The 24,159-nt window shown below is 31.8% G+C and overlaps 1 protein-coding gene across 2 annotated transcripts; it reads left to right on the top strand.

Moving 5' to 3' along the window:
• The first annotated feature begins 6,527 nt into the window (after nucleotides 1–6,527).
• Nucleotides 6,528–17,281, top strand: LOC142636137 (nuclear transcription factor Y subunit A-7). 2 transcript variants are annotated; one of them, XM_075810231.1, is made up of 8 exons: nucleotides 6,602–6,743; nucleotides 10,510–10,580; nucleotides 11,453–11,523; nucleotides 11,604–11,652; nucleotides 11,960–12,105; nucleotides 15,792–15,893; nucleotides 16,049–16,213; nucleotides 16,521–17,281. In XM_075810231.1, exons 2-8 carry the CDS (start codon nucleotides 10,553–10,555, stop codon nucleotides 16,704–16,706), a joined length of 747 nt encoding a protein of 248 aa, XP_075666346.1. In that variant the 5' UTR covers nucleotides 6,602–6,743; nucleotides 10,510–10,552; the 3' UTR covers nucleotides 16,707–17,281. The 2 variants fall into 2 exon arrangements, with proteins under 2 accessions (XP_075666345.1, XP_075666346.1); XM_075810230.1 differs by lacking the exons at nucleotides 11,453–11,523; nucleotides 11,604–11,652 and having other exon boundaries at nucleotides 6,528–6,743.
• Nucleotides 17,282–24,159: the final 6,878 nt, after the last annotated feature.

Raw genomic sequence — 24,159 nt, 5'->3', positions numbered from 1 at the left:
TTCTAAAATTAAGAAATAAAACTCTCTAAGAATAAATAATTTAGGACACATGGTGCAAAGTTGGAACTCTAATTTGAAATTATAATTTGAGTTTTTCTCAGTTTTACCTATTATTATTATATATAGATATATAGATACCACAATATTGTACCTCTGATAACTAATCTGACCTAATAGGTCACCATAGGTTATTTCATTTTATTTAAACTAGTGTGTAGCCCCTTACATATGTATGGATATAATTAAAAACAACCACAATTACACGGTTCAAATTATACCTTTATTTTAGCAGATGTTCAAATTATACATGATATTAGCTTACACATTTTTTTAAGACTTTAATTGGATTTAGTCTCTTCGGTTTTTGTACCAAATAATTCATGTCACAAAAAATTTAAAAAAAATATGGACACGTGGCACAAAATTGGATTCCAATTTAGAATCTAATTGGATTTGGGCTCTTTGATTTTCACACTCAACTAACATGTAACCTGTGCTTATGCATAGAACAAACTTATATATGAATAAAAGCCCATCAAGGTAAAAAGAAGAGAAAGAAAATGATGTGTCATTGACAATCTGGCGAAGCACAATCCAATCCACTTCTTTTATTCTATTTAGTCAGCATACAAAAAAGTCAAAAAAAAAAAAAGTTACCAAAATGCTACGATTGGATGCTAGAGTGAGACCCCCAAAAAAAAAAAAAACACAATGTTTACTTACAAATATTACAAATTTCTTTTCATATTCTGTGATTCTTAGCAACCCAAAATAACATAAAACCGAAAAAGTAAATGTGGATATAAAAAATTAGATACAAATTTATTTTGTTAACGTTTTAACCAAGAATAAAAAGGAACAGGAAAAAAAGGCAAAATGTAACCTTCTAACTCTTTAGTCCTCAATTTAGCACTAACAATGGCATGCCTTCAAAATGTGAGGAAATGGACTTAGAAGTGTGTGTGTGTGTTTTTTTTTTGTATTTATTGGCAACGAATGTAATATTGAGTAAATTGCAAACATTACATAAATAATTAGATTGCAATTATTCTCTTCTTCTTCCAAAATAGCTCAAAATTTTATAAAATAAGAACAAAGTAAATAATAAATGCACCATCTCTATCTACACACGCATTTTTCAATTCCACAACATTTTGTGTCTCTTAAGTATATATGTTTAAATTTTTTTCAAGAAAATTGTGCAAGAAAATGAAAAAAAAATTTAGCATCTAGCAATGAAAAGAAATGATATCGAAATCAATTTTCCATTATATTTTAAAATGCTAATGAGTGCAAGTGCAGATCTCCAATGTGTATATGCAAGTCACTTGAAGCAGCAGAGTGAATGATAGAAGATTTCAAATTTTTAGAGTTAGGGATACCCCATATGTATATATTATCATAGGTATAACAATGGTAGATACCGTGACTACTATAAATCCCAATTCAAAGTAATATTGTAGAATGGATATAGAAATATATCACTGAAGTCAATTTCATGTCCACAAAATATCTGAAACTTGATCCTTACGGTTACTTTCAATGCATAGTCCCATGAAGAGTGAAAAGGATAAGAAGATATCAAACTGAAATTCATAGCCGCATATATGTAAATCCAACTCAAATCCATCAATAATAAATGGCATGACACCCTTTGCATCAAACTATGTTCTGCTAACAGCTAAGTTGTGCATTTGTCAAGACAAGGCATTTATATTTTTGTGGTTAATTCAAAGGAAATAGAAGAAAAATTAACAATGATCTACTGGTGTAAAATTAGGATATCTCCTCAAGAGTCAAAAGCATTAGTAAAGGAACCTTCAGCTTTTATAGAAATCCTTTTAATGTCAAATTTCCTGAATAAAAAATGATGACACATAAGCCAAATTGAAGTACATAGTTTTATTATAAAAAAATAAATAAATTGAAGTACATAGATATCCAAAATGCAAAAACAAAACAAATCTTAATCAACAAAAAAGGGGGGCCTAAGGATATATCTTACGGTCTCAAAAGAGATCCAGATGTTTTTGTTCCTCCATTTAAATCCCCTAATGTTAGTGGGTCTAGATGAAGATATCCAAACATAATTTTATCATAAGACACATATGCAGAGAAAGTCAATTGTAATGGCAAAAAATATCTTGAAATGCTTCCTTGGAAAATAATAAAAAGGAGACAAAGCACCAGTAACAATACTCTAATATAAAAAAGTAAATTTCATAAGCTCAATTTAAACCCACAAAAGATGAGAGGAAAACATACATAAAATACAAATTTATAATAAAGGATGGAGCAGTTGATGATGGTTTTTGGCCATGTATGGGCTCCAATATTGACGATGGTGTTGTATTCCAAGGATCTATAGTCTCTTTGGGCTTATGTCGGTCCTTCCTTTGCGTTTAATGTCTTGTATCTTATCACATTAAAAAGACAAATTCTATTAAATTAAAGAAAATCTTCAAACGCATAATTATTATTAAAAAGAACAACCATAAGCTAATAGCGTGCTCAAAGGTTTGCAAAATTTTTATTAAACAAAATAAGGTTTCTGTTTGATGTACTGTTTTGTTGACAGACTTCCACCAACAATTCCAAATCCTTTAACATAACTTTGAACCCACGTATTCTCAAAATCATTATAAATGCTCACATTACAATTTGAAAACACAATAGAGAGAAAGATTTACCAGAAGGGGCCGAGAAAGAAGACCTAGAATAAAAATTTAACCTTCGCCAAAGGACCCAAGCACTTCGACTCTTCAAGTTTATGTGAGAATAACTGTGTATACTAATGGGGTGGCAGGGTCATGTATGAAAGTTAAAACTTCAACTATATTCGGACGAAATAGCAAAATAACCCTCAGTTTCTAACTATATAGTTAGCAGGCCCGGTTTGCAAACTATATCATAAACTAGCATCTCGAGTCTAAAAGACTCGATTTTGGGCTATAAATCGAGTCTTTAATGCTCGATTTTTATAGTCTAATTCTGTCCGATGTGGCATTTTTTCCACGTGGAATATACCTGAAAATCGAGTCTTAAAGACTCGATTTACAAACCCAAAAAAAATTAAATCCAAGTCTTTTACCATCTGTTCCTGAAATACACAGCCATCAAAATTCATCACGACAACCATCAAAATTCATCAGGGAAGATCACGCAGAACCCAGTACGCACAAAAAAAAAAAAAAAAAAACCATTGCCCAGATCCACGGCAACCTGGGGCGCGGAGGCCTGGGTCGCGCGACCCAGGATCGCGCTGCCTGGGCGCGACCCAGGCCGCTGCGCCCCAGGTTCGCGCGACCTGGGGCGCGGAGGCCTGGGTCGCGCGACCTGAGGAGCGGCGGCTGGCGGCTGGGCAGATCAGCGTGGAAGAGGAAGAAAGAAGCAGATCAGATCAGGTGAGAAGAGAGTGAAACCCAGAAAAAATAAAGAGAAAGAAGAGGATATATAAATGATATAAATCGAGTTTCAGATACTCGATTTCCAACTAGACACCACGTGGAAAATATGCCACATCAGATGAAATTAGACTATAAAAATCGAGCATTAAACACTCGATTTATAGCCCCAAAATCGAGTCTTTTAGACTCGAGATGCTAGTTTATGATATAGTTTGCAAACCAAACCTGCTAACTATATAGTTAGAAACTGAGGGTTATTTTGCTATTTCGTCCACTATATTCATTGGAAACTATAAAAACCTATGATTAATATTCATAGAAACTGTACAATAAATAGAAGCGCTTTACATTCCATTGATTAGTAAAGGGTATAGCAATTAGTATCACGTCTAAAATAATATGTAGCCTCTTGTTCATTACATGCATATCCTATTTCTCTCTCTCTCTCTACCTTATGGACCCTCTCTCTACGTCTACCTCTCGTTCTTTTTTTTCTTTTTCTTTTTTTAATGAATAGAAAACTCAGTGCATTTCCTCCATATAAAAATAGTAATGTGTTGCCATCTTAATGGCGGGATGAATTGTACCCAAGTCAAGTTCTTATTGTAATCTCTTTGGCTGAATGTATTGTACCCAAGCCAAGTTCTTATTGTAGTCTCTTTGGTCTTCACATTTAGCAGCAAAATTAAGAAAATTTAATTGATACAATAACTCACTTAGCACAAAAATTCAAAAATTTATATGAGACACGTGACACAAAATTAGAACTTTAATTTAAAATTTTAATTTTAATTTCTCTCCGTTTCATCTAGTATTATATATATATATATATATATATATATATATATATATATATATATAGATTAGTGTGTAACTCCGTACATATGCATGAGTACAATTAAAAGCAATCACAATTATACGGTTCAAATTGAGAATCTAATTAAAATATAATTTGATTTTCTCTAAAATTTAGTTTTTCATATATATATAATTTATTTGACACAAAAATAAAAAAATAAGATGGGAGATGTGGCCCAAAATTGAAAATTCAATTGAATTTTTTCTAGGGTTTAGCTTTTAATATATATATATATAGAGAGAGAGAGAGAGAGAGAGAGAGATTTTTCTTATAATTTCACATTTGATAGTAATAATTCAATTATGGATACATCACATTTTTTGGTAACTTTATGTCACATTCTTTTTTTTTCTTGTGTTTTAAGTCTCTGTTTTTTTTTTTTAATCTTTATTGAATGCTTTATATAATTATGTTGGATTGTAACGATATCACATAGTAACTGCTACATATTTATAGGTGATCTTGTGTCCCCTTTATGTTTTACCTATACAATTTCTTTTAGTTGTAGAAGGCAAGAAACAATGAAATTGATATATTTTAAAGTTATCATGAACTTGGATAAAATTTGAGGGGGGTAAAAATTAAATTTAGATAAAATCTTATGGACCGAAAAGGTGTTTTAGCCAAAATTAACAAAAACAATAGCATCGGAAAAACAATCTTACCTAATAAAGCTACTTTATGCTTGCACTTTGGAGATTGGATTTCATTTGGTGCCAAATAGATGACGAGTGCTTCATCTTCAGTGGAGTGGATAAGGTTTTTGATTGAAGAAAAGGAATGGTGAAAGTAAAAGAAGGAATATGTATAATGAAAAAGTGAAAAGAGAAAGGAAGATAGAGATAGAGAAAGAAAAGGAAGGCTAAAACTAACCAGAACATATCTCATAATTCTATGGCTGCTTATTAGTTATTATCAGCTACACTTGTAAAATAGCAGCGAATATGGAAGCGGATAGATAGGAAAGGAACAACATAAATAGGGATAAAATTAATTGTAATATATATGTATATATATATATATATATATATATATATATATATATAATTTTAAAATGAAGGCTATTAGCCCTAACATTTAAAAAAAAAATATTACAAAGGTCAGGTAGTATATCAAACTATGATGAATGCTATACGATGATTGCACTTTAACATTATATTAAAATATTAATTAATTGGTATAGACGGAACTAAAATCCTAAATCCCTTATACGAGAGATTAAAAAAAATTTACTAATCAAACTAACTGAAACCCATAGAATAAAAATAATTTTAGGTAAAAGAAATTTCTTTGTCCACTGTAGAGTAATGTTAGGAACTCATTATTTTTCATTTTTCTCATCAGTCATTCGTTATATTAATATTATATTAACACATTGTTAAGAGTCTTGTAACTTAATTTCACAACTTAAATCTAATGTTTTTTCCTAAAAAAGTATAGGGTTTAAATCCATTATTTTCTAACTAAAAAATCATTATATTTATGTGTTAAAAAAAGAAGGAAAAAACATCAAATTTAATTAGGTCACCATTTGTCATTAATTGCAAAAACAATGGTGTTATATATACTTGACCAAGTTTATCATGGGTTCTGTATCCTACCTTGACCATTAACCTGACCAAAAATTTCTCTTTGTTTATTTTTTCTTGGCAAGTTCTGCGGTCCAAAACTAGCCACGTATTTAAGTAAGGAAGACTAAAAATTTAGACTTTTCTAATAGCATACAATAAATAAATATAAAAAAAAAAAATTACATGACTTTACTTTTTATAGGTGGCAAAGCAAAAGAAGTTTGCTTTATTGGTGCCAAGCAAACTGGAAAAAAATATATATATATAGATATCACATCAAAATTACGTATTTCATCATCATCTATGATGACGCCTATATATCCTCTATCTCTCCCGTGGGCCCACTCTACATCTAATCCGTACACTTACACAAAACGAAAATAACCAAAGCAATAACAACAACGGTCAGCGGTCAGCAGTCACTTCTCAAATCCTAACCACAAACTCAATCTGCCCAACATATTTTGTGGCTCAGATTTGTTCCATTCTCTGCCGTCAGTACTACTTCGCTGCCCGAAATCCCCATTTCTAATTTAAAGGTCTCCATCATTATCTGGCCCACCAAACTTGCTTGACATTTAACCGCACAGACCCGGTTTAAACCCGATATATCGGTAAAAAACCCGATATATTGTAAAAAAAGTGGATGGTAAAAAAAAAAGGATTTAGGGGAATTGGGAAAGGGCAAAAGGGAAGTGTGTCGCTTGGATAGGTAGCAGTGAAGTACAGCAGAGCGGTTAAATAGATTTCCAATTCCCGTAAAAGTTTTTCCTAAACAGAAATTTTATTAATTTTTGAAAAGCCAAAAAAAAATAAAAAATAAAAAGTTGTAGAAGTAGTAGTAGAAGAAGAAGAAGGGAATTGTAATCAAATTACAGCGGCCTGGGAAGAAGTTTTCCTTGTAAGGTAAATTTCGAAATTCCAAACCCTAGTTTGTTCAATTTCCTTTTTCTTTTTCTTTTTTAATAGTTTGTTTTCGGAAGCATGATTGGTTGCTCGGAAATTAAAACTAGAAGAAATGGAAAAAATTGTTTAGAGTTTTTTGAACTTTATCTATCTCTGGTGTTTGTTTGGTTGCTGAGAGAAAAATGAGAGTTCGTCACTTTTTTTTGTTTGTTTGTTTGTTTTCTTTTGATGGTTTCTGGGCAACCAAACGGGTAATTTTCGGCGAGTTTTATGAATTGTTTTGAATGTTATTTAATTAATTTATTTAATATGGTTTGTAAGTTAATTGAGTTGAATAACCTGAGTTTAGATGAATTTGAGCTGATTTTTTGGGCTTAAATGGATAATTGAGCTGGGATTTAGTTGAGCTGAATTTTCCAGGTTTTGGTGTCGTAATATAGTTGAATTTTCGGGTTTAAGTTAGTTTATTGAATTGATTTCTGGTAATTTGATTGAAATTTGATTTTTTTTTTATTTATTAATTTATAATTTTTGCTGAAGAACTTGTTATTTTGACAGTTGAGGTTGTTGATTAATGCAATTTTTTGTGTTGATACTGAGTTAGTATTGTGAACAAGGGAATTAGTGGTCTTATGGTAAACATCACTCCTTAATTATTTCGTATTTTATCAGGTAATTATACCCTAAGCATGCCCAAAACCCTTGTAGCTGAACTGAGACATCCAGAGTTTAAATCTCTCCTCCCCCAATTATCGAATTATCCAAAAAAAAAAAAAAATTTACAATCTAGGCATTATCATATAGGAATGTTGATAAAGGCCAAGTGTGTGGCAAGAGCTGATTGGTTGTTAGATGGTTGAACTAAGTAAGGTAATGGAGGAAGGGAATGAGGCATTTAGGGAAGAAGTTTGTGAAGCCACCTTGTGTCTACACATTTTAAAGTGAAGGTGATAGCATTTAAGCTTTATCCATTGAATTCGAAAGATTTATTCTATTCATGTCTGCAAAGGTACTGCCTTTTATCAAATCAGAAAGAGTTATTATGGTTATGATCATATAGGATGAAAGCTACGGTTCGTTTTAAAAGACAACAGGTAAAATAAAAAATTTATGGGTCATTTTCATGAGACATCCGCATGGTTAATTTGGAAATTGAATGTCTGTTAAATTGTTAATTAATTACAGTTATTAGGGAAAAAAAAAAAAGTAGAAGAAAGTATTATAAGTTTTAACAAACTTATCCCAAACCCAATTATGTTTGTCTTGCTTTAGTTCTCTTGAAGTCAACCTTGCTTTATGGCATGCAGTTTCTTTAATGGAGTTGGTCATCATACTTCGTTTTATATAAATTGTCACTGGCACATCAATGGTTTACTTCTCATGATTATTTTAATAAGTATGATAACAAGCACAATTAAATTTCATAAAAGCAAATTTTATCGTCTTTTTTTTTTTTCTATTATTTATATAATTTTTTTCCATTTAATATATATGTTTTCTCTGTCTGCTGCCAAATATGGATTAAACTATGTTGTGCTATATAAGGATCAAAGTAGGCTTTTTACCAATTGCTTTCTTGACATTGTTTGAAATGAGAAGAAAATATATGTTCGTCTTTTAAATTTTAGATACTGTCTTTCCTGAGCAATAAAAAATTCTAAAAGATCTCTCTTTAGCTTGTGGTGGTTTATCTTCTGTCAATACCTAGTACCTTCATGTAGTGGCTTCTATTGAAGTTGCAGTGTGCTGGATGATGCTGTGATGCCCTTGGTGTTGAGGTGCTAATATATGTTGTGATTATCTGAACCACAAGAGTTGGATGAATACAAGGCTGTGTTTGTTCTGGCATAAAATGTCTTCTGTTGAAAATGCTTTGGAAAACATTTTCAGGCGTTTGGCTTGCACTTAAAATCACAATTTTTCCTATACACAAGATCTAACAAATAATTTCATATCTACCTATTACAAATAAAAAACCCATGATAGATTTCTCATAACAACACAAATCAACTAATTTCTCATGACAACACCAAAAAAAAAAAAAAAACCCACAAAAAAAAACTCATAATAGGCTTTTGCAATCACAAGAAAATTGGAGGTTACTCATTAAATATGAGGGGAAAAAAGAAAAAAAAAAAAAAAAGAACAAAAAAAATTGGCAGCTTTGCTTGGAGGGGTGTAGCAGATCAATATACTAAAAGCACTGGAGCGGCAATGGCATGGGTTTCTTGGTCGTGGGTTGTTGGATCGGGGGTTGGTGGGTTAGGATTTGGCTGAGTGTGGCACTGAAATATGTGGTAGCAACAGGGAGGAGAAAGGGTGGGTGGGTGTTATGTCTGTGTCCGTGAAGGTTATTTTCCTGGTCAAACAGAAATTTTTTTTGGTTTGACCAGCATTTTCAGCTGGACCAAACACCTGGAAATATGGAAAATGCTATTGGGGGAAAACGTTTTACGTCGAAACCAATGCAGCCTTAAGTGAAGATTGAGGGATATGCATCATTTGTTGGGCTTAAAAATTAGCAAGTTTATTGAGTTTTCAATTGATTTCTTGTTTTCTTCCTTTCAGCCATTGGCTTCTTCAGTAATACAAAAGAATATCAAAATGGTTTACCTGCCAATAAATTACCTAATGAAGAGCTCTGTGTGCAAATATATCAGTCTAGATCATTATAAATTTAATGTTATAAATACTGAATATAGCTTAATTAAAACCATGTCTCATGTTGTGCTTTCTATATGCTAAGTTGACTTAGTCATTGGATGCTATAATTCCTTAACATGACTATTATGCTAGGTTTTTTTAGTTTAGTCATCAAAATGGAGGCAGGTTGCCTTTGTTTCTGTCCTTGTATAAATCAATAGATTATTTCCATTGACATATGGACTAAATTTGATAAACTCATCGTTGTTAGGAGCATATTCCATGTTTGTAAGGTTAAATACCCTACAGAAGATATACTTTCTTTATCTGCCATCAACCCTAAAAAGTTCTATCTGCTATTTGTGAATGTGTGGGTTCTTGATTTCTTTATTAAAAATTGTCTGTCCATCTTCTAGTCTCTACCCCTGTATGCATGGAAAAAAATGGTAGGGTTTTCTGATCTTATTGAAAGAACATTCCAATGGTACAAAAAAAGGAAAAGAACTGAATGATTTCATTGTTGATATGAACCTTAGGTTTGTCCATTATTTTATGACATAATGGAGCTCTGATGCTATTGCAATGAACTAAATTGAGTCCTAATATGTCTCAGTTTATGAATGATTATATATACCATAGTAAGTAGTTGTAACTACTCGAATAAATTTAGTTTTCAATATCAATTACATCTTTTTGGTATTTGTTAATCAACCCTTGTAATTGTTTTTTGATAGGTAGTTAATCAACCCTAGTAATGTCATGGACGATAAGCATAGTACATGTTTTTTGTTTAGTGGTATTATTTATGTGTAATATTTTAGTTGGTTTGTGTTATACTTGTGTATTCCAATAGTAATTTAAATTAGTTACTGCAGTTGTATTCTCACTGCACTATTAATGTGCTTGGCATTATGGTGCTGAATATCAGTTTTTTTCCCCTTTTCTTTTTCCTTAGCCGCCTTCATAAATGTTAAATATTAAGCATTTAACCTTTTGATACTATTAAGTGACTGAAAGGTCCTAGTTTGGACCAATGAGCATGATTTTGGGGACTAGGATATCTTTTTTAACATGCCTCTGGAATGCTTTGGTATTAATTTAACAGTGTTGGTTGTGCTGCCAGATTTGACTGTCAGGATTCAGGATTTGGGGTGCATTACAGCCTCATGACTTCTTCTGTGAACGATCTTTCTGGTATTTTCTAGAAAATCTGGATTCAAAATCTTATATCAGTGCTCCCCTTTTAAAAATTCTGTTTTGATCTTTGTGAATAGATTAAATTATTATTCTAATTATGCTGTAATTGAACCAGCATATTTGGTGTTATGAGCTTCAGCCTAACTTTATTGCCTCTGCTTTGTTGCCTAACTCTTCATCATCTGTTATATGGAAATTACACTATTTTTTCATTTAAAATGTAGAAGTGTTTTTTTTTCCCTTCATCATTATCAGTTCCATAGAAACAGAATAACTGTAACAAGAGAAAATCTAATTCATTTTCAGCTCATGCTTTTCCAAGGATTTGATCCTAGGATCTTCAGCGTGAGTTCGCTGCTACCTTACCACCAGATCCAAAGTAATGCAGGACAAACCAAAATGACGCAACAATAAAGAACGAAAAAATTAAGAATAGTTAACCTATAGTCAGTACCTAGGCCTGCTTGGAGTTAACACCAAGCAAGAGAGAACTGATATGAGCAGCACCAAACCATTGGGAAAATTTCAAGAGAAATTTTATTCATCATCAAACTAATCCTCTCTCATAGGAGTACAATGTTTTGCTTATATAGAATACCAAACCCTAATTCTAATTGACATAGTAAACCTAATTCTAAGTGACTTAAGAAATCCCAATTATTAAATTACAAAAATGACTTTGACTATAGCACATTAAATAAAAGTACTATTAAACCTAAAATACTAAAATAAAATACAATTGATTAATACATAATACAATTGATTCCAAATTTAAGTAAATCTAAATTAAAAGAAATCTTTCCTTGTGCTTCCCATTTCACAAAGACGCTGTTCTCATTATAACTTTAGCTCTTTTTCTTGTGGCTTAGGGCAGGTCTCAATCTTTGTTAACAAAGGGCTCTTTTGTGCACTGTTGTTGGCAGTTTCATTACCTTCCGTGGTAATATTTTTCTAGTTACTAACTTATCAAAAAAATATTTTTTAGTTATTAGATTAGAACTTGAATTACCCTAATCTCAGTTCATTTTCTTACCTCTTGAACTATGGTCAAAGTGCATAGCCGTCCATGGTAATTTTTCTTTACAGTGTTCTTTTTGTCTGCTTCCATGTATTGCTCTTATGCTATGATAATTATGTTCAAGAAACTTACCTACATCTCATTGTACAAGTTGAGTAAGCAGGCTGATTATTTAAAAGCTGGAGTCCCTCACTCCAGTTGTAAAGCTTGGTGCCTTTACACTTTGTTTTACTGGTTACTAGTTACTTTCTTTGGTCTAAACTTGTTGTGTCTTGTCTTTCTTGTTTTATTTATTTTTTAATATTTTTTTTAAAATTTACATAAAATACTTATGTGCTGTAAATTGATGATTGTCCAGATAATAGTGAAGCTGATGAGCAGCAAAAGCACTCAGAATCCCAGATTCATTCTTCGTCTCCTATAACTGGAATGTCTCATCCTGGTGTTACTACCTCTAATGTTCAGTATCCAACACCTCCACAACTTGGAGCAGGACCTGCTATGGTACTACCTTTGAAGTCAACTTTTAAACTATTTGTGTTATTATTAGCATATTCCACATTGATTTGTTTTTTCAATGAAATAATCTGTTTGCTACATATATAAATTTCTTTAACAAAAAAAAAAAGGGTTGAAGTTAACCTGGACATAGTGTTGGGCACTTGGGCTTCATTGGCCAATTGTATTATGATAAACAGTCTTTGTTAGATCCTTAAAAGAGACTGATTCCCTTCTCTTTATTTTTGTTAAATCCTTACCTTGAAACCTGGTTCCTTACTGTCATTCAATCAAGTTCCAAATATTCCTAGGAATCTTCTTTGTTCCTGATAACCTTCCAATAATCCTCAATTTTTATTTTCTGAACATATATGTAAGCGGTAATTATTCCAGTCACAAACATTGTAAATAAAATTTGTGTCATAGTAGTGTATATTTTGATTTTATCCTCTCTTTTTTCTTCTAAAACTTCACATTTGAATAATTGAAATGTGTTAAATGATACGCCTGAAAAAGGATCTCTTGATGCTTATATTATTTGATATATATTAATTTGTGGGTATCTTCCTTAGTAGACTCAAAATGATCATTCAGGATTTGAAGTTGCAGTGAGAACACAGCGGTCAAGAAGTTTGAAATCACATATTGGGAAAAGATACCATATATGGTGAGTTACTGAAGCAAAGTAATCAATCAAACCCAAAAGAGAAAAGGAAAAAGAAAGGCTAAAACAGGTTGAGAGAGAGAGAGGTTTCTTAGGAGACCAACAGACTTTCTCATTTCTTTGGTATTGGAGTGATCAATATACAATTGTTACCTATATTCAGGAGCATGGTTTCTAACTATGGATGCATGCAGTGAGAGAAAAAAGTGGAATGCAAGGATATAAATAGAAGAAAAAAAAAGAATCTGAGGTAAAAACTTAGTTTATTCAGATAATTTAGGTGGAAATAGTATTGGTTTTGAAGTAGTAAAGGTTTGATGTGGCCAGCAATTGCCGTAATGGTTGTATGTATGAGCTCTCCTTAAAGGATATGTTCACCTCTATTCTTTTGCCATTATTAGGAGAGCAACTGTGGTGAGCCATATGGATTGGTCTGGAGGAAGTTGCATTGGAATCTAAGATTCAATAGGACCATCCATGATTTAGGAATTGGAGGCTGTGGATTGGCGGTTTTATGCTCTTAATGCTATTCATGTTTCTGGTGTTTGAGAGGATGTGACATGTTGGTGACCAAATGGGAGTACTAGATTAAAGGTGAAAACTTCTTTGACACACTTAACTTTAACATTTCTTCTACGTAGGTGTATCATTTTGCCTTCTCTTTTCTTTTTCATTCTTTCTTTTTATTTTTATTTTTTTATGTTTGTCCTTTGTTTACTGTGTACTACGACCTCCATTGTCACACTGTGTACTTAAAACAGTTATTGTGTTTAATTGTTAGAGAATGTACTAGTCAGTGGTTTTCCCTCAGTGATGCATATCTGGTAAAGAGTTGGTAGTGGCGAAAAGCACCACAAGTTGTTTTAAGGCAATGTATGAAGTGTTGGTGTTTTTTTGTAAAACAGTAGGTGAAGCTACTACACTCTTGCTTCAATGGTGACTTTGATGCTTTATCTTTCACATCTCATGACAAATGGGTTGTATATCTTTTCAATTAATGTTTCATGTAATGGATGCTAATGATGATGAGGAATTCATCAAGCTGTTGATTTTACACAATTGAAACCATATTTGGTTTTTGAATTGTCTTACTAGGCGGTCCTTGTTTACTACATCTTAAATACAATTTTTTTTTTTTTTGATAAGTACTATATCTTAAATAAATAAAGTGTAATGAGTTCTTTTATTTTGTTTGTATTTGTGTTTTACTTTAGAATGAAACTAGAAAAAAAGATAAAAGTTGGGTTGCTTCCAAAAGAAATTAAGCTCGGTAACTATTTGTAATCATGCCGTATTTTTTTCATTGATGAACAGGATTCTTTGAGCTAATAGAGTCCGTATTTTACTTTTAGGTCTCATCTTTATTCTATTAACAGAACATGATTATTTGTTTTTAGGTAACTGTAAGTGTGCAATGTTATAGATAGAGCTGGCATAATTATCTGCTAAGTTATAGATAGTTAGGGTTGCATAAGGGGGTAAGTTTGTGGAAATGCATTTGGAAGAGCTGGGAGTTCTCTGAACATGCTACTTTCATAGTGAGGATTAGGGATCAAGTATGCTTTTGGAATGGTCCACGGTGTGGGGAGATTATGTTAAATTGTTTGATTTCTAAGCTTTTTTGTGTTGCACTGGATAGGGATGCATAAATGGCTGATTAAATGAATTGGTTCAATAGTGAACTCCAAATGTTTAAGGGCTGTACAGGATTGGGAACTTGGGTTAGCGGATCAGTTTACCGAGTTATTCAGTTAACATGAATAGGGAGGGCATTGATTGGTGTGCTGAAGCTTTTAACATGAACAGGGAGGGAAGTGATTGGTGTAATTTTGAGTTAAAATCTTATTATTTGGCTCTGATAGAGGTTTAACAGGAACCATTCCATGGAAGAATATTTAGCAGGCCAAGGGCCCCAACAAGCAGATTGTTTTGTTTGGACAGCAGCAAGGAGAAAATTTTCGACAATGGATGATCTGAAAAAATTGTGAAATATTTTAGTGGATTGGTGTTGTATGAGTAAATCAAATGCAGAAGAATTGGAGCATTAAGCAACCAATGCAGCGCATTATATTTTCAACCAACTAGCCAACAGCTCTACACACATTAGCTAAGGTAATCTGCTTTGTAGTGTCATTGAGTGAGGACTGAGGTCACATGTTTTTGCTTTTATAACCTGGGTACTAGGGTTCCCTACTTTCCTCTTTTATGGAATTTAGCCCCTTTGATTGTTGTGGACTTTGCAGAGGGAGAGGAATTGCTGAACTTTTGAAGATATGGAAAACTCGGCGGTTCAATTGAAGACGTATTTCACTAGATCATTGTTTGAATGGTCTTTTGCTTTGTTATAGTGTCACTCTTTCTTTTGTAGATTTCACTTGATTCCCCTTTATTTTGATTGAAATTTACATGTGTTGCAATTTTAGGCTATATTAAGTATGCATCCTGTGTACATGAGGTAGTTCGTCCATCTTAAAAACATTATATTACTTTTAAAAAGAAAAAAGGAAAAAGAAGAAGAATTCAACCTTTTTTGTAGAGCAGTCCACTGAAGTTGGTGATGTGTCTGCTCTCATTTCAGGATGTTTAATATCAATTGCAGGATTTGAAAAAAATATGAATTGGACTCAACTAGTATTTTATGTTGTCATTTCTTGATCTGATTACATATGAAAGCCATAAACTCAAATGTTTGCATTACAACAATGTCTCATGATTAATGAATGCAGATTAGAACAATGGGCTTAGATAAATTTCTTTTGTAGATGGTTGTAGTAGCCACCCCTCTCTCCCCCAAAAAAGAAAACCCCCCTTTCTCCCTTTCAAGGCAGCATGAATTCTAAACTTTCTCTTGTTCATGCTTGTATTATTAAAAAATGTTTTGGTGGCAACAGTTCTTATTGAAGTTTTATTACTGAACTAGTTGACAGAATGATTGTGGTTTCTCCCTCCGATTTTTTTTTCAAATTTAAATTTGGAACTAAGTCATATCACCCACTTAACTAATTCCATATTGGCTTTTCTATTGAAGGCACCGGCGGCATACCCGTACCCAGATCCTTATTATAGAAGCATCTTTGCCCCCTATGATGCACAACCCTATCCTCCACAGCCCTATGGTGGGCAACCAATGGTATGCTCTCTTTGATGCCATCTGTCGATACATTGATAAAAAAGATGGCATATGTTGATACTCTAATTCTTTATGACATATGGTCATTGTTGATATTGAGACCACACATTGCTTATTACCATCCACCTTACAATAATTGGATAATTACCTCTCAGGTCCATCTTCAGTTGATGGGAATCCAGCAGGCTGGTGTTCCTTTGCCATCAGATGCAGTTGAGGAACCTGTATTTGTGAATGCAAAACAATATCATGGCATCCTGCGACGTCGACAGTCTCGTGCAAAAGCGGAATCAGAACATAAAGCTATTAAGTCTAGGAAGGTATGTTATAAGCCACATGTTTCTTGCCTCTTTTATTCAAAATTGTGTTGAGTTTGGTTCATAGGCTACAATGGCATTCTGCCCTATGTGGGTTTAGTTTCTAGGGTTCAATCCCTCCTACATATGCTGAGCAAATTAATAAATAAATGATCTGTGGGTTGCCAAATAAATAAATTAAGTGATCTATGAGGTTGCTTGGCCTTTTTTATCCGTTTAAGTGTTAGTCTTATTTGGTTCTAATTGTCTTTCAATTTTATATTATTTAACGTAAATTGATTTATTGCTCATCACTAAATTGATCTTGCAGCCATATTTGCATGAATCTCGACATTTGCATGCACTGAGAAGAGCAAGGGGATGTGGGGGTCGGTTTCTCAATTCAAAGAAAGATGAGAATCAACAAAATGAGGTGGCATCAGGTGACAAATCGCAGGCCAATATCAATCTCAACTCTGATAAAAATGATATTTCTTCCTCAGATGGCACATCCTGAAGTTTTTCTGCACAAATCAGTTATTGATCAAAGGTGTCCTTTCAACCAAGGCTCAATACCAGTCCCAATGGTAGCAGTATTGCTTCAATCTGGATCTATACTTAGAATTCAGTAGCATGTATAGGTTAAATCTGTAGGCAGTTCGTAGGGTGGTTGCAAGATGAGGCAGACATAGTGTTATTGAAGAACATTGACTGTTAGCTTCTCCGATGGATTTCTCATCAGGCTTCACTTTTCTTTTTTCTCTCCTTTTGAGAGTGATGGTTAAATATGCTGTGTGGGTGTTTTTATGCATTTGAATCTGTGGCGAGGTCAAGACTTCCTAACACAAAATTTGAGTTGTGTTGATTGTTTGGTTTGGTTATGTTTAATTAGCTTGGCAAAGATTAGATTGGTTGTTGCTCTATAGTATCAGTCTGATCCCTGCGTTGTCAGCTGGGAGAATAAGTCAGAATTGTTTAATTAAAATTGTTGGTGAATCTAGTGGGTGATTGTCGTTCGTAGAACTATGTAATGTATTTGTACAAGTTGCATTGCCAATGGAAGTTTTAACATTCTGTATGTACTACTAAAAAGGAGCTAAAAATATACTTCTCCATGAACCAATGCTCATTTGATTCAATACAGACCTGTGCAGTTAGGCTGCAAAATGTCAGATGGGACTAGAAGGTTGTTGCACTTGCAGGGTCTAGCCATCTTAGAGAATTGTGGTACAGGTGCTACTAAAAAAAGAGTTGTGGTAAAGGTATTCATTCAAGGTGTGGATTATCCTGGATTGATTTGAGGCATTGAGAAAAGAATTAAGCAGGCCTGAGAAAACCATGCATTCAAGGCATACCCATTCAATTGATCTTTAGATAATATCCTACAAGGTCTACAGCCTTTGTACAACTAACTATGTCGTTTTTGGACTACTGTGATGGAGATGATGGCAAAAGTAGCTAAAAAAAAAAATCTTATGTAACAGGTATATGTAATGCTGCGGTATGTCACATGGCGGCCTCCGGAGATACCATGAATGTGAAAACTAGTAACTCAGAACATCAATGGATTAACAATCTCCAGCGGATTAACAACACATACCAGTCTATTCAGGATCTCGCATGGTGTTTTAAGTATATGCAGGAAAAAGTTGCTTTTGATTGATGTCAAACAATGTTCATCCTTTTTTGGTTAAGAATCAAGGTCAGAACTCAGAGGCAGAATTTTTTTTTTTTTTAGAGTAGGCAGACTTTAATTAAAATTGGATAAGTGGACAACTTCAAGAAACCATAATTTTTCTTTTTGAGAAAAAGAAGAAACCATAATTTAAGTGGACTAGCTGAGCCCTGTTACTACTATTAATAGTCATAGGTCCACCATTTCGGGTATTTATTAAAATGAGTCAAACATGGTTTTGTAGTGTTTTGCAGTCATTTAAACAGTTCTTGTTTCTAGATGAGTTAATCTGGTGTGACTTTTATGGTAGAATTTGATTTTCTCTTGCGTGTATGTGCACGTTTGTTTCTATAAAAAAAAAAGTTCCTATTTCTTAAAAATACTCATAAAACAAATCTCATTTTCAGAAAAAATTTTAATTAAAAAAAAAGGTTTAACCTGCATTGTTTGCTAACAAAATTTGATACAAGGACCATTGACTTGTTTTGACAAAGTGAGAGATTAAATTGACAAAAATTAAACCGTAGGAACTAATTTGATAATTGAAGTAAACGATAAGGAACTAAATTAAATTTTAGCAAAAAAAAAAAAAGGCACACTGTTACATGCGCTTGTGCTTGTGCTTGTCCAAGTTCAATTTAATTTTTATGATGAAAGTTTGTCTCACCCAAAATTCTTAATCTAAGAAAGAATCAAATAATTGTCTTTTACTCACTAGTCTTGTTGACTAATAGCCTTTATAACATTTAAAATAATTTAAGGCTCCACTTGTTTTAACATAATTTTTTTTTGGGAAAATATTTTCCGATAAAAAAATCTAATGGAAATAGCTTGTTTTATAGTGTTTGGTTGTATTTCTAAAATGTCTTGAAAAACATTTTTGGTGTTTGTCTTTTACAAAAAATCACAATATATATATATAATAAAAACTTTAATTCATTATATTAAAATTAATACAAAACATCTAAAATCAACCTAAAAAAGAACGACAAATCATAGGGTATTTTAGTCATATTGATATTGAAGGTTTTGAAGATATTTGGTCATTTTGAAAGTTTCAAGGTTATTTTGATAATTTTGTAGGTTTGGAGAGTATTTTAGTTATTTTGAAGGTTTTCAAGAGGCAATTTTGTCATTTTGAAGGTTTCTGTGGCATTTTTTAGGTTTTAAATGTATTTTGATAATTTTGGAGATCTATGACTATTTTTGTTATTTTAGAGATTTCAAGGATGCATCGATATTTTGAAGGTTTTGGTATCATTTTAGAGGTTTTAAGGATATTTTGGTAATATTTTTATCATTTTTGTGGTTTTTGTTATTTTGAGATTGAAAATGTTATACAATATTTTATAGGTGTAAAACATTTTTCAGCCCTAAATAAGGGTTTTTTTTTTTTTTCTATAGTCAATAGAAGATGATTTTATGATCATGTGTTTCAACCATATCTCTTTTTTTTTTAATATTTTATACTGAAACAAATAGGGGCACTAATATATCATTTTGCTTCAGCACAATTTCAAAATTTTGGGTAGTTATTTCCTTTTGGACATGTTATTTTTTGTAATCGATAAAACTCTATATCCTTTATCACATTGTAGGGAAATTCAAAAAAATGTTTGAATAAGAGTGTATACACAAGCCAATGGTTCATTTCCAACAAAAATGACCATATTTATTTTGAGTAAAGTTTATGTCTAGTGTTCTAGTGTATTAGAGAAATACAAAAGTGATACATGATCATTTTTAAACACGTATTGTATTCATGTCACATCTAAAACTCTAGAGCATTGGATGCATGCCAAACAATTATCTATCATATTCCTTTGGAGGGACCCTTAACATTAGTTATATATATTAGAGCTTATGTACAGATCATAGGGAAGAAAATCATTTTATTCCCTTTGACACCTTTTTTTTTTTTTTTTTTTTGTGAAATGAGTCCCATCAAAACTTTGAAAAAGAGAAAACCATCATTTAATTGACCACCACCTAATCTTAACATCCATGTTCACAACTTCAAACCCATGAATTCTCAATATATTGTAACTCCCAAATTTAGCTCCATTATTGTACTGAAAACTTGAGATTAAAAAATCTTTGTGGGTAATTATTGAACCTAAATCTATACCTTAACGAAAAGTTTATGAGATAGGACACCCTACCCCCATTGTGTAGCATATGAGCCTTCTAAGTAAACTTTTGTTCCAATGGACCCAATTAAATATTCACTTATAGACAAATAGAATATAATGAAAGTCTGTACCTCAATCTTCATCACACTTTAAGTCTTTAATATATATTTTTTTCCCTCTTTTGTTTTTTATAATGAAAATGACATTATTTAGAGATATTCTCCCCATGTAAATTTCCTATCCTTTAGTGGGGAAGAGGAAAAAAAAAGAGAAACTAATTAATTAAAATGAGGTCAAAAAGTTGGCCTTCACTGTTGACCAATGTCAATGATTTAATATTTATAGGGGTCATTCAAACAATATGATATATTGTTCAGTTATCTCTTCTACAAAGATGGGGTTGGGTTCTCAAATTTCAACGAGTCACTATTACCTTCTTTTGTTTCACGTTATCTTATTCCCGATGTTTCTACCTTGAAATCATTCCAATTTTGCCTAAAATTTCTAACGTCGTTTGGGTTTGTCTTATTAGAAATTGCATGATTTTTTTAACCTCTTACACTGAAGTTGGTAGGTGATGGAACGAATAAGAGAGGCTCTTTGGACTTGCACTTGTTTTTTGTTTATGTTCTCTTCCCCAATGATGCTACTTTAAACCCACATGACCAAATACAACAAAGTTTCGGTAAGCTGTAAACCAAACAGTCCCATCACACACACACACACACACACACACAAATAAAGTGCGGTTAGTGAGTTTTGTCTCCTTAATACACCTATATTATTCATGAGAGCTCTAATTATAGAAGAACTCACTTTCTTCAACAATGCTTTGCACATGTCAATCAAATCAAGAATTAAAAAGGAAAAAAAAAAATTTAAAGATCACCCTATTGTCTATTTATGCAGGATTCAAGGTATTAGTGTATGTATCAATTGGACTTATGAGGGAAATTAGCATTATATTAATTTACCACTAAATTGTCCATTTAGAGTTCAGGATTACTATTTAGTATTTAAGCACACCATTCATGAACCGATGATGAGTCGTATCACATCAATTATTGTTGATATATGCAAAATAACTTTTGGTTCTTTCTTTTGGACAACCTTCTATTATTTACAATATTGTTTTCTTGAAGTCAAATAAAATGGGAAATTACCTTAAAAAAAATAATAAAATGGGAAATTGACGCAGATCACTGAAAATTGTCACTACATGTATCATTGGAAGTTATTAAATAATAGTAAATCATATGAATTGTTGAACGTACACCTCAGGAGGTACCAGGAATCACATTTGTCAGGATTAGCAGTGACAGTATCCAGAAATAATGATAGGAAATGTGACCCAGATATATAAATGAAAATGCAGGAAGTAATTGCAACTAGAACTTCAAAATAAGAATTTTAGAATGAATAAAATTATTTATGCCATCTTATACTTCATTAAAATTGCAACATGTCACATGTACGCCCATTTTTCTTTTCTTTATAAAGTAATTAAAGTTAAAACCAAAAAAAATTCAAACGAATGACATATTATAATTGATGAAAATAAACTCAAATAATATGAATCCGCAATAGGTTTTTTTTTTTTTGAGTAATTACCTATTGCAGTAGTTTCAAAGCGCCGTAATAAGCCTTGTAAAAAAAAAAAAACTCAATTTCACAAAAAATAAGACCTATCCCATTGCATTCAAACCACTGTAATAGATAAATATGTTGAGGTATTCTTCAGAAAGGCTGTTATTGTCCTCTCAAACGCTAATATTAGGGACGGGTCCAAGATTTTAAGTTAGAGAAGGTCGGAGTATAAAGAAAAAAAATAATAATAATAATAATAAAACTCAAAACAGGCATCCATATAGTATTAAAAAAATTAAAAATACACAAAATCGTTATTTTTAAATACATTAAGATGCAATCATCTACTAACAAAGACAAAGACAAAAACAAAATAATGTTATTTTTTAATACTAGGCTGGCTAGAATTATCTTTTTTTGTTGAAGTTAGAGCATTCACAGTGGTGGTGCTAAAAATTTTAGTTTTTAATATCTCAAAAAATTACTTTATTTATTTTATCACCTTACTTTACAATGCACCTAATATCAATTTTTTTTTTGTTTTTTTTTATCACTTCATTCAATATAACGTAAACAACTCATTAAAATAATAAAGGAAGAGAGAGAATTTGAGTTTTTTAATTGAATGAAAAGATATAATCATAATAAAATATTGTTTTTGATTTTTAACAACTTGTTATAGTCAACTAGTATTTATACCAGTATACTGTAATTACAAAAAATTTAGCTTTAACTTCTCTTATAACACATGATTTTTTTGTTCTTTTGTGGTAAAATAGTTTTTTTTTTTTTTTTTTTGCTAAAATACAATCACCATTGTGAATTTTTATTATTATTTTTGTTCAATTTTTTGGTTGGATAGTTGCTATTTGGGTTAGACTAATTAGGCTAATTGGGGAAAAGGGGGCATCTAAGGTTTTGAAAAGGGGGTACAACTACAAAATTAAAATATATAATAACTATATAAAATAGAAAATAAAAAAATTGGACCCAGGGGGGCCTAGGCTCTCTTGAGCCTCCATCTAAGTCCGTCCCTGGCTAGTATTGACCATAACTATGTGAATACTTACAAAAGCGCTAGCGCTTTTGTAAGCCTCTGTAAGCCTTTGTTTATAGTGGCAATTACTAAAACCGCCGTAATAAGTAATATAGTGGTTTTAAAAAACGTTGGCATAGGTCAGTTTTTTTGCAGTGCCACTTGTGGTTAGAGAAAAGGAAAGTAATATGAAAATCAGTTATGGCAATTCCTTTAGCATCTTAACATTTTGTTTTGGAGTTCATAAAAGAATGAAATAAGTAAATTATAAAAGGAATGTAATGGAGAGTAAGGAGAGAGTAATCTAAAGTCTTTAGAAATAAATACACAAGTGAGTAATAGTTTTCCTGGGTCTTCGAGGAATAGAGACCATAGTAACATGCATGATACTATTTGATTTGTTATGGATTTATATTTAAAGTTATCATGTACGATTGCCACTAATAAATATTAAATTGGCTTACGATTATCTATCATCATGCCGCATCATCCGTTAATGGAGATAAAAGTGTTTGTCACTTTTACTGGAAAGCGCATATACACATTTGTGTGTTTTGGTGCAAAACGAAGGATGCTAATTAATAGGCTGCTTGTCTTTTTTTAGCTGAATAATTAATAGTCTGCTTGTCTTTTTTTGCTGAATAATTAATAGGCTGCTTGTCATGAAATTTTCAAGTGACTATGTTATATAACCAAAAACCTATCCGATCAATTCAAAGAATTAGTTTTATGATATCTGTTATTACTTGTTTCTTTTACACCCACAGCCCCAAAAATCACCAAAAAAGAACATCCATATTCATGTTTGGAGTTCAAAATTTCTATAGATAGAAAATGAAATTAATGAATGATAGAATTTTCTTTCAATTTGATTTGGACAAATTAAAGTTCTTTCAATACATGGGTTCCAGTTAGTTCAACTGGTAAAATTTCTAATGGTTGAATAAGAAGTCTGAGATTCAATTCTTACCTATACCAAAAATCGATTGGTGTCTTAGTTTGATGATAATAAATTATCATCAGGAGCAGACATCATAGGAAACTCTCTCAAAAAAAATTCCTTTAACATGTGCCAAGTCAAATAAGCATATACTTATACTTTTAGTCATATAACCTACTTGATATATAGTCAAATAAATGATTTCTTTAAATTATTTAATAAATTATAAAATTTAATACATATAGTCTTAAAATCTTCATGCAATGATAGAGATTCTCTTATCCGGTTTGCATAAAAACCTTTCTTTTTTTTTTTTAAGAAATATTGTGAGCATGATTTAATAGTCGACGTTCCTCAAGAATTTAGCGCTTCTTTTACCATCTTCCAACACAAAATAGAGACCTATGAAGCGCATACGCATGAATACAACATGGTAACATAGAACTTTTTGAAAAATTAAGATACAATACAACAAAAATATGCATATTAATTAATTATTAAATATACATTTATTTATATTTTTAAATATTTTTAAACATTTATTTTTGTATATAATGTTAAACATATATCAATTTAAGAGCAATAATGGATACTAAAGTG

Source organism: Castanea sativa, chromosome 5 (assembly GCF_040712315.1).
Source record: "Castanea sativa cultivar Marrone di Chiusa Pesio chromosome 5, ASM4071231v1".
Taxonomy (NCBI): Eukaryota; Viridiplantae; Streptophyta; class Magnoliopsida; order Fagales; family Fagaceae; genus Castanea; species Castanea sativa.
This window is presented reverse-complemented; position numbering and strand designations above follow the sequence as displayed.

Excerpts from the sequence above, each read along its gene's own strand:
- LOC142636137 (XM_075810231.1), top strand. The coding sequence starts at position 10,553 with ATGACTTCTTCTGTGAACGATCTTTCTG. Across the intron at positions 10,581-11,452 it reads TTCTGTGAACGATCTTTCTG|GGCAGGTCTCAATCTTTGTT; the intron begins GTATTTTCTAGA and ends CTTGTGGCTTAG. Across the intron at positions 15,894-16,048 it reads CCTATGGTGGGCAACCAATG|GTCCATCTTCAGTTGATGGG; the intron begins GTATGCTCTCTT and ends ATTACCTCTCAG.